Consider the following 14259-nt stretch of genomic DNA (forward strand, 5'->3'; position numbering starts at 1 on the left):
CAAATCAGAAGCCTTAAAAATGAGTATATCTTTGACTCAGCAATCCCATTTCTAGGGATGTATCTTAGAAATAATTAATGATATATGCAACAATGAACATATAAAGATGCTAAATATATTGTTTATAATTTTAAAATTAAAAATTTTAATTTTGAGGGAATTATAAAGTCAATCAGTGTGCCCATATAACAGAACATAATAAAAATCAATCAGCACAAGATTTTTTCCAGTTTTTAAAAGGAAGATTTATTTAACAAGTTTCACTTAGTACAATACATCTAAATGGAAATCACAATACAAGGAAAGATTTAAACCAAAGCCTCAGAATTGCATACAAACGACACGACCAAACTTCTAAAGTATTGGTATTACATCTTAAAATTGTCCCGTATCCTTCAAAAAAAAAAAAAAAAAAAAAAAAATTGTACACTCACGTGCCTTACAGGATATTAAACCAAAAAGCTAGAATTAACAAACATGCCAAATGTTTTCACTTTGAATCGTAGACACAGCTCCTATATTTGAGTTTTACAGAAAAGCATGTTTCTCAACATGCATCCAAAGTTTTCAATGTATTTGTGGTATAAGAGCAACATTTAACATAAGTGAAACTGCATTAACCTAAATACGCTTACTGCTTAGGTACACTCCTACAACATAACTAACTTGAGGAAAGCTAAAAATTGTTTTAACAGTTATGGTCAATACTGAACTTTGTTATTATGTCCTAGATGAATGTTTCAGTGTTCAAAATTACTGAGCTTGAAGTTTTAAAATAATCTCAACTTCCACTTTACAGTAAGCATGAATCACAAGCCTGTAATGCAAAACTGTTAAACTTAACTCTTGTTTTCTTAAAAAAGGAGAAAGAAAGATAAAGAAAGAGAAGCTGACCAAGAGTGATCAGAATCAATTATATTTCCCATTTACCAATCATACTGGATATACTAGACATCCCTCCCATTCTATTCAACTCCCACAAATGTACAGCTTTTATATATGGAGTAGCTGTTTGGTGCTCCTTCTCTACCTAAGCAAGGTTTGACTGATAGTCACTGGAGTTTTCCTGCAGAACTTGGTCATATCCACTCATACTGCTCTGACCACCATAACCACCTCCATAACCACCACTCAGCTGCTGGCTAGCAGGACCTCCATAACTAGACTGGTTGGATAAGCCCATCCCTCCCATCATTTGGCTACCATAAGCGCCACCACTTGCCCCTGCTGTGGAATTCAAAAAAAGTTCTACATAGCTGTGATCGTAAGCACCCCCACTTGTTCCTGCAGTAGAATTTAAGAAGAGCTCCACATATCTGTGTTGCATATTAGCTTTGTCTTTTGCCATAGCTGCCACAGCATCTTCATGAGTAGCAAATTCAACATCTGCCTCACCAGTAACTCTGCCATCGGGTCCAATTTCAATATGTACTCTCATGGGATTAAGAGGTGAGAAGAAATTATAAATATCATTCTCAGTGGCTCTGTAAGGTAACCCCCTCATGTGTACACAGTGCCCTGTGGTGCTCTGGAAACTGGACCCACCATCTCCGTATCTATGATCAGACATTCCTGAAAAACAGTAATTGAGGTCTCTTCCAAATCTATCAGACCCAAAGCCATATCCATCATTATAGCCACCATAGTCATCATAGCCTCCATACCCTCCACCATAGGCACCACGCCTCATCCTTTCAAACCCAGCTCCTCTGCCAATGCTATTATACCCTCTGCCAGCCCCCGGCCTATCATAGGGACCTGGCCGCTGCATAGCCATGAGCTTTCGAGGGGGATCATAGTGGGTTCGAACTTCAGCTCGGCTACTCTTGAAGATCTCAATGTACCTGTGCCCTATTCTTTCCTTGTGTTTCTTTAAGGCCTTCTCAGCTATCTCCTGCGAAGCAAACTGCACAAAGGCTTCCCCTGTGCTTCGCCCCTGAAAGTCCACTGGCAGTGTCATCCCATTTGGCACAATTTCCAACCCTGAAAAGAACTGAACAATCTCTTCCTTGCTACAGCCAAATGGGAGTCCTCTAAGCCGGACGAAGCCATCGTTGGCAGTATCAGGGCTATTCGGACCTGTATGCTTCAACACCCAATCCATTTCAACACTGTTAGACTTGAATACTTCAACGTATCTGTGTCCCATGGTTTCTCTGTCCTTCTTCAAAGCCAGTTTCACTTCCTCTTCAGATTCAAGTTCAACAAATGCTTCACCACTTGGTCTGCCTTCTCTGGTGTAGATGAAACGAATACCTGATGTGCCATTTTGGATCTTGCAATCAGAGAAGAAGCGCATCACTTCATCAGCTGAGCAGGACCAGGGTAGGCCCCTGACCTTCACCACGAACCCCTCCCTGCCTTCCGTGCTCAGCATCATGGTGACTGTTGGGCTCTTGGTGGCAAGTTTGGCTCGATGCAATTTTAGTGTAGCTGAAAAAAAAAATTCGAAGACTACTGTCATGGAAAAATGCCCGTGATATGGTAAGATAAAAAAGCAAACTATAAATAGAAAATTCAACTATGCTGACAACTTTTCTGTAAGATGTCTGTATAAACAAAAAGAGTTCACCAAATTTTTAACTCATTCATTTTTTAAGTTATTTATTCAACACCTATTACGTGTTGGATACCATTAAAAATTAATAGCAATTGGCAGGGTGTGGTGGCTCACGCCTGTAATCCCAGCACTTTGGGAGGCTGAGGCGGGTGTACCACCTGAGGTCAGTAGTACCACCTGAGGTCAGGCGGGTGTACCACCTAGAGGTCAGAGACCAGCCTGGCCAACATGGTGAAACCCTGTCTCTACTAAAAATACAAAAAATTGGCTGGGCGTGGTGGCAGGCACCTATAATCCCAGCTACTCGGGAGGCTGAGGCAGGAAAACCACTTTTATGTACCCAGGAGGAGGAGGTGAGCCAAGATCAGGCCACTGCACTCCAGCATGGGCCACCAGAGCGAAACTAAGTCTCAAAAAATAAATAAATAAATAAAATAACAGCAACAAATCAGTGGGATAGGTCAACAAATAAAAGATGGCTATATCTGAATATACACACATAAAAAACTTCACTAGATCAAAAGATTAAACAACAATTAAAACATTAAAACACAAACAAAACACAGGTTATATAAGTTCTTTATATAATATCCTTATTATATACAAATGTATGCAAATCAAAATCAGGGAAATATTTGGGCTTCAGAGATAAATGAAAAAAAGACATTATTGGGAAATCACACATTCATTTTAGAAACATTTTTTAGTTGCCATATCCAATACTCAGCTCTGGCATACAAGAATCAATAAGCCCAGAAAGGGCTTATGATCCTACAGGAGCACCAAATATCATTATTAAAGATGTAAATGCAAATATACATTATACTTGCCATGACCCTCTGGGTGGGGTATAAGCATAGTATCAAGGAGAGACTAGTTGATCAGTTCTATTGGCTGGAGGTCAAATGGTTAAATGAAACAGACTAACCTGCCCAGGGATCCATAAACGATTTTTTAAAATTATGATACAGCACAAATAGGAGAGGGAAAAGCAAGAGAAAAGGCTGGCAAGGCATAGATCAGATCCCAAAGACTTTTATGCAGTGCTAAGACTGCATAAAAAAATTGGAAAAATAACATGGAAAATCCATAAACCTACAACTCAGAGTAACCACTAATATGTTCTTTCTAACTTAAAAAAAAATCCCAGTACAGCAAATTTAAAGAATTAAAACTGTATAGAAGTATATACACAGTATATACACTAAGCACCTTTTAAGACTTTTAAACCGGGGAGTATGTGGGATGACTTCACCAAAACTCTTTCAGACAGATCACCCCGGCAACAGTGTGGTACTCAGAGGTGGAACTAGGGAGATTAGTTAGAACTTGTCTCTTAAATATATGTTAAAGGAATCGCCTAAGGCAACAGGAGTAAAATGGAGAGAAGCTGCATCTACACATACCAAAAAAAGTGGAATCTGCGGGACTTGATAATAGATTAAGTATGAGAGAATACAGGTATAGGAGGATACAGGAGAGCAATCTGGGAAATGTTCAAATTTAATCAATCTTCCAGCAAGTTAAAACCAGAACTAATCATTATTTTTCACCCATCAAGATAATGGAAATTAAACGGTGACAGTAAATCAGTGCTATGCAGAGTTCACAAACTAATAATACACTACTAGAGGAGTGATAATTGATATAAACTATTTCCTTTCTGATAAATCCCACTATATCCTGAAAGCAATTTGATAATACGTATCACGCCTTTTGACAGCAAATACACTTCAGTTATGTGCCCTAAGGAGATGATCTGAAATTCAGACAAAGATTTATGGAGCTATATATTATTTGAAAAGTACTTTATTAAGAAAACTGGAATATTATGCATTTAATTTTAAAAGTTACAAAAATATTTAATAACATGACAAATTACTTATGCTATAATTATAACTGACCCAAGAGCAGAGCTGCTTTACAATCTCAACTATGTACAAAATACATGTTCCCATACCCTTTGACACTGCTAGAATCCTTCCAGGAATCTAGTCAACAGAAATACTTACAAATGTTCCTTGCAGCACTGTTAGTAAAGGCAGAACATTGGAAACCTAAATAGCCATCATTAGAGGAATGGCTGAATGAATTATACCTTATCCTTAAAATGGAATGCAATGCAGCCATTTAAAAAAAAAAATCTCTCTGCCTTGACCCAGAAAGATCTCCAAAATACATTAAATGAAAGAACATACATAGTATGATCCTACTTATAGTAAAAGATTAGCATGCATGTATATACGTATGTAAATAAATAAAAGAAGATCTGGAAGCAAACTTGTTTTTGAGAGAACTGAAGGGTAGGGGGAGTGAAGTGGGCTTTTCGCTTTTTACCCTATATACTTCTATACAGTTTTAATTCTTTAAATTTGCTGTACTGGGATTTTTTTTAAGTTAGAAAGAACATATTAGTGGTTACTCTGAGCGGTAGGTTTATGGATTTTCCATGTTATTTTTCCAATTTTTTTATGCAGTCTTAAATTTCTACAGAAATAATTACTTTTACTTCAGCAAAAAAGTAACATAAAACAAATTAAAATGTTTGCATTTCTGGGATTTGGTATAGGAAATTTTATAAAATTGTCCAATTTTGAATGTGGACGGTTATCTGATATGGTCTGGGAGCACTGGGCCTCTTGGAAACAAAGTACAAAGTGTAATAACGGCCGTAAAACTACACTGAGGAAACGATTTAACATTTACTGATTGCATATTATGTGCCTAGCACACTGCATCTGCAGTGATAACAGTTTTCCTATTAACCATCCTAAGGTCTCAGTGACAGATTTACAGGCTGTTTTTTATTACATTTTGTACGATTTTTTTTTTTTTTTTTGGCTTGCCTTATCCCTGGGATAACCCATCCCACTTAATTCCCTGCACCACTCTATCCCTTAAGAGCCCTTCTGTAGGGGCAGAGAGGTTCTACTTCATTACTGCGTCTCCTGGGAAGGCCATCAGGACTGCTGGCTCAAGTGGGAACCAGGACTCTTTGTGAGTTAAGAATTTGTGTATTTATATGCGTGTTACACACATTTTTTAAAAAACTGTAACGACATAAGGTTGAGTAGTCGTCTCTGGGTGGTGAATTACGTGTATTTTTAAATTTTATACTATATTGTTATTTTTCAAATGTTCGAAATTGAGTATGTAGATTGTTGTTATCAGCAGAAAAATAAACATTATTCGAATACTCAATTCAGTAAAGTAATTTATTGGGCGCCTTTGTCAAGCACGCATTTGCCTAGATGTGACTCTACAGATAAAATTCACTTGGGGCCTCCCCCAACAGACAATCAGGCAGTGGAGACTGAGTGCCTGAATACATAGACCAGCACTCAGACCACTATTTTCAGTATCTGTTTTTCTTAACTCAGGGCTGTGGTTTTCAAACGTTTTTCGCCTTACGGTCACCCTTAGGGGTCACCCGAGACCGGCCCAGACAGACAGATATACAAAAACACATACACAGTCATGAGCGTCCACCATTTCCCCACCAGGCGCAGCACAGGCGGCTTCCCGGCACTGAGATGGGGGGGAGGAGGGAAGAGAGCGCGAGGGGGGAGGGGAAAGCAGAGAACGAAAGAGGCGGAGGCGGCCCCCGAACCCCGCTTTGGTCTTCATCATCACCACCCCTGGGTCCCCAGTTCCCACCCACACACCAACCTCTAACGATACCGGGTAATTTTCCTCCTTCTTCCCTCAAACGGCTATAGCGAGACGGTAGACGACGACCAGAACTACTTCTGCTCACGTAAGCGAGTAATCACGTGAGCGCCTACGTCATGTGAGATCTCGGTCACGTGAGCAACTCTCGGCTTAAACTCGGGATCACTAAGGTGCCGCACTTCCTTCTGGTATGGAAATAGGGCGGGTCAATATCAAGAAAGAAAGAGGGTGATTGGCTAGCGGAACGTCTTACGTGACTGATTATTGGTCTACCTCTGGGGATAACCGTCCCAGTTGCCGGAGAAACAGTAACGTCATTATTTAATAAGTAATTGGTGATTGGTCCGCCCCTGAGGTTAAACTTAAAAGCCTAGGTTACCCGCGGAAATCTATGCTGTCTGATCACTGTGACAATGCGGCTGAGGAACCCAGGACTGCATCTGGGCTGCGCACTTGCGCTTCGCTTCCTGGCCCTCGTTTCCTGGGACATCCCTGGGGCCAGAGCACTGGACAATGGATTGGCGAGGACGCCTACCATGGGCTGGCTGCACTGGGAGCGCTTCATGTGCAACCTTGACTGCCAGGAAGAGCCAGATTCCTGCATCAGGTATCAGATATTGGGTACTCCCTTCCCTTTGCTTTTCCGTGTGTTTGGGGAACTGGAGGGTCTCAACGGGAACAGTTGAGCCCGAGGGAGCGCTCTCCGACCCGACTCTGCCGCTGCTTTTTTATCCCCAGCAAACTGTCTCGAACCGGGACTAGCCCTAAACTTTCTCTGTGTGACCTTTCCTGGGATGGGGGTCCAGCCAGCAGCCCCTGTTTGTTTCTCTCTCTCTGTCTCTCTCTCCCCCCCCCCCCCCCCTTCTCTTTCTCTTCCTCTTCTCTCCTCTCTCTTTCTCTCTCTCCCTGCCCGGTTCTCCTTTTTCACTGCTCCTTGCAGAGCAGGGCCACCCCATAGGCAGTGTGCCCAAAATAGCCCTGCCCGGTTCTATTCAGACCCTTCTTGTGAACTTTTGTTCTTCCTCTGCCGGATGCTAACCGTGAGAACATCTAGGATGGGTAGGAGGAATGGGGGCTAAGATTCGTGCCATTTTTTCTCCTTTTGGGGTCGTGGATTTCTCGGCAGTATCTCGAGAGAGTTAGAGAGACCCTAAGGTCGCTGACATCTCTCCCACCTCGCCTATGAGCGTGGCATCAGGCTGGAAGGTTGACATGGAGGAACTTTATACATTTACACCTTTGGGTGAGGGTTGAGGCTGAATTAGATAGGTATTGAACGTGTCTGACCCTCACAATCCTTAACTGTAAATTGGGATTACAACCTTTTAATTTCAGGGAGCTGACAAAAAAAATCTGAAAAATAGTTCTTATCTCACACAGGTGAACTTTCAAGGAGATAACCTATTTAAAGTACATAGCACAGTGCTTGACCGTTCAATTGCGCGTACAGAGCAAATGTTCCCTAACCTGGAATCGATGGGAAAATGAATGTAAACCTACAAATCTGAATGAATATGTGTATTTTTCTGGAGAGAGGATATTTACCTTTCTTCAGATTCTCAAAGGGCTCTGTGACTTTAAAAAGGTTAGGAATCACTGATAGATATTGGTAAAAGGTGGCAGTCACAGTACATTTCTGTGTTCTTAAGTTATTCCTATGAATATCTTTACAGATAAAGTCAGGATGTTGGTCAGACCTCACAGAAGAAATTGGCCTTCTAAGTTTCATGTGACCCTGTGGTACAGTATGTGTGGCAATTTTGCCCGTCACGGATTTTTTTTTTAGTGGTATTTGCATCTGATTAGAAAATCTAATGCATGATCATTGCAAAAAATGTAGATAAAGAAGAGCAAAATGAAAATAAAGGTTTCCCCCCACCGTTCCACCACCCAGAAATAATCATGGTTAAAATGTTAATATACAACCTTGCAATTGTTTTCTATATAAATGAAAACATAGATTTCTTTTTTCATTATTTTCCATAAAAAATGGATCATGTTTATGTCATGTTTGGCTAATGACAGGACCCTGGCACCCAGCCTGGGCTCAAATTCTGCCTCGTTGTTACTTAACCCTGTGATATTGGGTAAATTACACTTTTTTTTTTTTTTTTTTTTGGGACGGAGGCTCCCTCCCACAATTCTCCTGCCTCAGCCTCCCGGGTAGCTGGGACTACAGGCGCCCGCCACCACGCCTAGCTCATTTTTTTTTTTTTTTTTTTTTTTTGTACTTTTTAGTACAGACGTGGTTTCACTATGTTAGCCAGGATGGTCTCCATCTCCTGACCTCGTGATCCGCCCACCTCAGCCTCCCAAAGTGCTAGTGCTGGGATTACAGGCGTGAGCCACTGCGCCCGGCCTTAGGTTTTTTGTTTTTTGTTTTTTGTTTTTTTTTTTTGAGAGGGGGTTTCACTCTGTCACCCAGGTTGGAGTGCAGTGGTGTGATCTCTGTTCAGTGCAAACTCCACCTCCCGGATTTAAGCAATTCTCCTGTCTTAGCCTCCCGAGTGGCTGGGATTAGAGGCATGCCACCACAACCAGCTAATTTTTGTATTTTTAGTAGAGACGTAGTTTCACCATGTTGCCCAAGCTGGTCTCGAACTCCTGGCCTCAAGTGATCTGCCCACCTTGGCCTCCCAAAGTACTGTTATTACAGGCGTAAGCCACTGCGCCCAGCCTTCCTTTATCTTTTAATTAATGTGCATGTATGTAATCTTTTAGGTGAACCTTTTGTGATGTTGTGCCAAGTTCCTTAAAAAGCCCTTTCGGAAGCTGGGCAGGTGGCCCACACCTATAATCCCAGCATTTTGGGAGTCCGAGGCAGGTGGATCACTTGAGGCCAGGAGTTCAAGACTAGCCTAGCCAAAATGGCAAAACCCTGTCTATACTAAAAATACAGAAATTAGCCAGGTGTGGTGGCACATGCCTGTAATCTCAGCTATTCGGGAGGCTGAGGCAGAAGAATCGCTGGAACCTGGGAGGCAGAAGTTGCAGTGAGCCAAGATGGCGCCACTGCACTCCAGCCTGGGCAACAGAGGGAGACTCCATCTCAAAAAAAAAAAAAAAGATAAAAAAGAAACCTAAGTACTTTTGGGCTTTGTTAAGGATTTTGTTAAATATATAAAGGATTGCAGGGAGAATTAACTTATTTTTAATATTGAGTATGCTTATCCAAGAGCAAAATAATATTTGTCCATTTATTCAAATCATTTAGAAGCATCATAGTTTTAACATATGGGCCTTGCACATATCTTAAATTTATCTGTAGGCATTTTAGGTTGTTCAGTTGTTCTTGTGAATGGGATCTTTTTCTCCAAATAGGATTATTGTTGATATCTGTTGATTATGTTAACTTTGTAGTTTCTTACTTTACTGAACTGTCTTCTTAGATCTAATAATCTTTTCAATTTCATCATATATTTCTCATTCCTATTTTATTTGAAGTTTTTAGGGCAGAAGTATTAAGGGGATAAGAGAGACAAAAGAAAATCTGGAAAAACAATTCATTTTACCTTACATTGCTTGTGATTACTACCACACTATTACTGGATTGGAAAAAATTGTGAAATTCCAAGGCACCTAATAGGTACCTAAGTGTTCACTTAATGAATTGTAATGATTATTGGAATTTCTCTTTCAGTGAGAAGCTCTTCATGGAGATGGCAGAGCTCATGGTCTCAGATGGCTGGAAGGATGCAGGTTATGAGTACCTCTGCATTGATGACTGTTGGATGGCTCCCCAAAGAGATTTAGAAGGCAGACTTCAGGCAGACCCTCAGCGCTTTCCTCATGGGATTCGCCAGCTAGCTAATTATGTGAGTTTATAGATAATGTTCTTTTTCATTCAGAGGACTGTAAGCACTTCTGTACAGAAGCTTGTTTAGAAACAGCCCTCATGGCCGGGCGCAGTGGCTCACACCTGTAATCCCAGCACTTTGGGAGGCCAAGACAGGTGGATCACCTGAGGTCAAGAGTTCGAGACCAGCCTGGCCAACATGGTGAAACCCCGACTCTACTAAAAATATAAAAAATTAGCTGGGCATGGTGATGGACGCCTGTAACCCCAGCTACTCGGGTGGCTGAGGCAGGAGAATCGCTTGAACCCAGGAGGTGGAGGTTTCAGTGAGCCGATATTGCACCATTGCACCCTAGCCTGGGCAACAAAAGTGAAACTCCGTCTCAAAAAAAAAAAAGCAAGAAAAGAAAAGAAAAAAAGAAACAACCCTCATGACACTTAGAAAGTAGAATAGCTGGCTGTTATCTGAACATCAAATTGTAAGGCTTATCATGTGGACTTTGCATTCCATCAGCAGACAATTTTTTTTTTTGAGACGGAATCTCATTCTGTTTCCTAGGCTGGAGTGCAGTCACGTGATCTCGGCTCACTGCAAGCTCCACCTCCCGGGTTCACACCATTCTCCTGCCTCCGCCTCCTGAGTAGCTGGGACCACAAGCGCCCGCCACCACGCCCGGCTAATTTTTTGTATTTTTAGTAGAGATGGGGTTTCACCGTGTTAGCCAAGATGGTCTCGATCTCCTGACCTCGTGATCCGCCTGCCTCAACCTCCCAAAGTGCTGGGATTACAGGCATGAGCCACTGCGCCCGGCCTACAAATGTTTTGCAATAGCTGTTGAGGCCCATCTTGGAGTTCTCCTTTTGCTAAAACGACTGAACTCTCTAGGAGGAAAAAGGAACTTGGTTCTTGACATAAGCGTGCATGCATTTCCATATAACCTTTGGGAAGCTATTGCAATGGTACTATAAACTAGAATTTTAGAAGACAGAAGGAAAATATTCTGGAGATCATTGAAGAGAAATAGAGTCCAACACTAGTTAAAGATGATGATGACAGATTTTTTTTTTTTTTTTTTTGACAGAGTCTTGCTCTGTCACCCAGGCTGGAGTGCAGTGGCACAATCTCAGCTCACTGCAACCCTCCACCTCTTGGGTTCAAGTGATTCTCCTGCCTCAGTCTCCCAAGTAGCTGGGACTATAGGCGCACACCACCAAGCCCGGCTAATTTTTGTATTTTTAGTAGAGACGGGGTTTCACCATATTGGCCAGGCTGGTCTTGAACTCCTGACCTTGTGATCCGCCCACCTCGGCCTACCAAAGTGCTGGGATTTCAGGCATAAGCCACCATGCCCAGCCGATGAAGACAGATTTTATTCAGTACTACCACAGTAGAGGAAAGAGCCAAGTTCAATTCCAAATACAACAAAGACAGGTGGAGATTTGTAGCCAATGAGCAGATTGAGGGGGTCAGTGGATGGAATATGTAAGAAGACATCAAGGGTAGGGAGCTTCTTGCTAAAGGCAGACCGTGAACTTAAACATGAAGGGTGGGGAATGAGGGAAATTGATCAGATATCAATGGTGGCAGTATTGACTTAGCAGGATTCTTGCTAAGGGGGCTTGCTAGGACAGACATAGGAAGCCAAGGTGGAGGTCTGGTCGAAAAGAAGGCTCATCAGAGAAGTCTAACCAAAGTTTGGTCAAGGAGAGTCTTTGCCAAGGTAAATCTATCATTGCCCTCAAAAGGTAACTTTCAGGATCCCATCAGGAAGATCAGCATGGCTGCTAGCTTCCTCCTCAGTTCTGGGCTATAGCTCACACGCATAGTTTGAACTAGCGCAGCAGAACTGGGGGATTTATTCTTTGTCTGCCAACAAACTCATCTGGGTGATTTTGGGGGTTTATGGGAAAAAGCCCCCAATACCTGGTGAAGTCACCTTGTCTCTTCCCCCAGCCTGGAATGGTTCTCTCTTTCTGCTACCTCATGATTGTGCTTCTACGATGGTGACTCTTTTCCTCCCTCTCATTTCAGGTTCACAGCAAAGGACTGAAGCTAGGGATTTATGCAGATGTTGGAAATAAAACCTGCGCAGGCTTCCCTGGGAGTTTTGGATACTATGACATTGACGCCCAGACCTTTGCTGACTGGGGAGTAGATCTGCTAAAATTTGATGGTTGTCACTGTGACAGTTTGGAAAAGTTGGCAGATGGTATGTTTCATTCCAGAGATTTAGTCACAAAGGGAAGAACTTTGAGGCCAAGGTAGCTGAGCCAAAGAACCAATCTTCAGAATTTTAAATACCGTGTCACAATACTGGAAGTAATTATTCTCCATGTGCCAGAGCTCCCATCTCTTCTCTTTCAGTTAATTAATTAATTAATTCATGTAAAATCCATGCATGCCTAACCATAGCTAATATTGTGCACTTATAATTCAAGAGGGCTCTAAGAGTTAATTAGTGATTGTAACTCTCTATAACACCATTTAGGAGAGTCCAGGTTGTCAGTTGGTCACAAAGAAAGAAGCATCTTCATTCCTGCCTTTCCTCAATATACACACCATCTCTGCACTACTTCCTCAGAACAATCCCAGCAGTCTGGGAGGTACTTTATACAATTTAAGCATGAGCAACTGCCTGTCCCTGCTGCTAGTTTAAACATGAACCTTCCAGGTAGCCTCTTCTTAAAATATACAGCCCCATCCGGATGTGATGGCTCATGCCTGTAATCCCAGCACTTTGGGAGGCTGAGGCAGGTGGATCACTTGAGGTCAGGAGTTCGAGACCACCGTGGCCAACATGGTGAAACCCCATCTCTACTAAAAATACAAAAATTAGCTGAGTTTGGTGGCACATGCCTGTAATCCCAGCTACTTGGGAAGCTGAGACAGGAGAATCACTTGAACCCGGGAAACAGAGGTTGCAGTAAGCCAAGATTACACCACTGCACTCCAGCCTGGATGACAGAGTGAACTCCGTCTCAAAAAATAAAAATAAAAAAATATATATATGTATAGCCCCAGCTGGAAATTCATTTCTTTCCCTTATTTCACCCATTGTTTTCTCATACAGGTTATAAGCACATGTCCTTGGCCCTGAATAGGACTGGCAGAAGCATTGTGTACTCCTGTGAGTGGCCTCTTTATGTGTGGCCCTTTCAAAAGGTGAGATAGTGAGCCCGGAATCCAATAGAATCGTGCTGATAGATAGAACTTGACAACAAAGGAAACCAAGGTCTCCTTCAAACTCCCAACATTACTTAATATCATCCTACCATCTCTCCCAGGTTCCAACCACTTCTCACCATCCCCACTGCTATAATTATAGTCTAAGCTACCATCACCTGGAAAGTCATCCTTGTGTCTTCCCCTTTATTTCACCATTCATGTCCTGTCTATCAACAGTCCTTCCACCAGTATCTCTAAAATATCTCCTGAATCAGCCCACTTTCTTCCATCTCCACTGCATGCACCCTGGCCTTCCAAGCTACTATTGGCTCTCACCCAGACTGCTGTGACAGGCTGATCTCTCTGCTTCCACTCTGTCCCAACCCCCATCTATTTTCCAAGCAGCACTAGAGTTATCTTATTAAAATGTAAATATCAGTTTTTTTTTTTAAGAAAAAACCCTGAGACTTAGCAGAGTTATAAAAAATATAAATGGCATAATCAGTTCCCTGCTTAAAACCCTTAACTGGCTTCCAATTGCACTTGGAATGAAACCAAACCACACTGATCCAGCCCTTGCCTGCCTCCCCAACGTCCAAGGGGTCATGGCTCTTTCCCTGGCTACACTGGTTTTCTTTCTGTCCCTCAACACTGCAAGCCTATTGCTGCCCCAGGGCCTTTACACTTGCTTTTTTTCTGCCTGAAACAGTTCTTCCCCAAATATTTTTAAAGGGCCGGGCTCCTTAACATCGAAGTCTCAGACCAAACGCCACATATGTAGACAGTTCTTCTCTAACTACTTTAAAATAGCCCTCTGTCCATTCCTTCTTTATCACATTAACCTGTTTAATTTCCTTCTCAGAGCTCTGCACTATTTGGAAGTATTTGTTGACTTGTTACCAAGTCTCCCCACTAGAGTGTAAGTTTCATGAGGGCAGGGACCTTGTCTGACTTTGACTGTATCCCTAGCATATGGTTAAGTGTTGAATGGTTATTTATGGAATGAATCCCTATTATTCCCTCATCTCTGCAAAACAGTCTTTTTTCTCAGCATCTTAAACCTGA

At 42.0% G+C, this 14259-nt stretch overlaps 2 protein-coding genes across 4 annotated transcripts; one reads left to right on the forward strand and one right to left on the reverse strand.

The window, feature by feature from the left end:
* Positions 1 to 220: 220 nt before the first annotated feature.
* HNRNPH2 (heterogeneous nuclear ribonucleoprotein H2) lies at positions 221 to 6411 on the reverse strand. 2 transcript variants are annotated; one of them, XM_023202859.1, is made up of 2 exons: positions 6242 to 6411; positions 221 to 2433 (listed from the first exon to the last, which is right to left on the reverse strand). In XM_023202859.1, the coding sequence occupies exon 2, from the start codon at positions 2378 to 2380 to the stop codon at positions 1031 to 1033; it is 1350 nt and encodes a 449-aa protein (XP_023058627.1). In that variant the 5' UTR covers positions 2381 to 2433; positions 6242 to 6411; the 3' UTR covers positions 221 to 1030. The 2 variants fall into 2 exon arrangements, with proteins under 2 accessions (XP_023058627.1, XP_023058626.1); XM_023202858.1 differs by having other exon boundaries at positions 6230 to 6411.
* Positions 6412 to 6414: 3 nt separating this feature from the next.
* On the forward strand, positions 6415 to 13218 carry GLA (galactosidase alpha). Of its 2 annotated transcripts, XM_023202860.3 has the most exons (4): positions 6415 to 6839; positions 9873 to 10047; positions 12061 to 12238; positions 13100 to 13218. In XM_023202860.3, exons 1-4 carry the CDS (start codon positions 6646 to 6648, stop codon positions 13198 to 13200), a joined length of 648 nt encoding a protein of 215 aa, XP_023058628.1. In that variant the 5' UTR covers positions 6415 to 6645; the 3' UTR covers positions 13201 to 13218. The 2 variants fall into 2 exon arrangements, with proteins under 2 accessions (XP_023058628.1, XP_023058629.1); XM_023202861.2 differs by lacking the exon at positions 13100 to 13218 and having other exon boundaries at positions 12061 to 13043.
* Positions 13219 to 14259: the final 1041 nt, after the last annotated feature.

This window comes from Piliocolobus tephrosceles, chromosome 12 (assembly GCF_002776525.5).
Source record: "Piliocolobus tephrosceles isolate RC106 chromosome 12, ASM277652v3, whole genome shotgun sequence".
NCBI lineage: Eukaryota > Metazoa > Chordata > Mammalia > Primates > Cercopithecidae > Piliocolobus > Piliocolobus tephrosceles.

Excerpts from the sequence above, each read along its gene's own strand:
- GLA (XM_023202860.3), top strand. The coding sequence starts at position 6,646 with ATGCGGCTGAGGAACCCAGGACTGCATCTGGGCTGCGCACTTGCGCTT. Across the intron at positions 10,048-12,060 it reads TTCGCCAGCTAGCTAATTAT|GTTCACAGCAAAGGACTGAA; the intron begins GTGAGTTTATAG and ends CTCTCATTTCAG. Across the intron at positions 12,239-13,099 it reads TTTGGAAAAGTTGGCAGATG|GTTATAAGCACATGTCCTTG; the intron begins GTATGTTTCATT and ends TTTCTCATACAG.
- HNRNPH2 (XM_023202859.1), bottom strand. The coding sequence starts at position 2,380 with ATGATGCTGAGCACGGAAGGCAGGGAGGGGTTCGTGGTGAAGGTCAGG.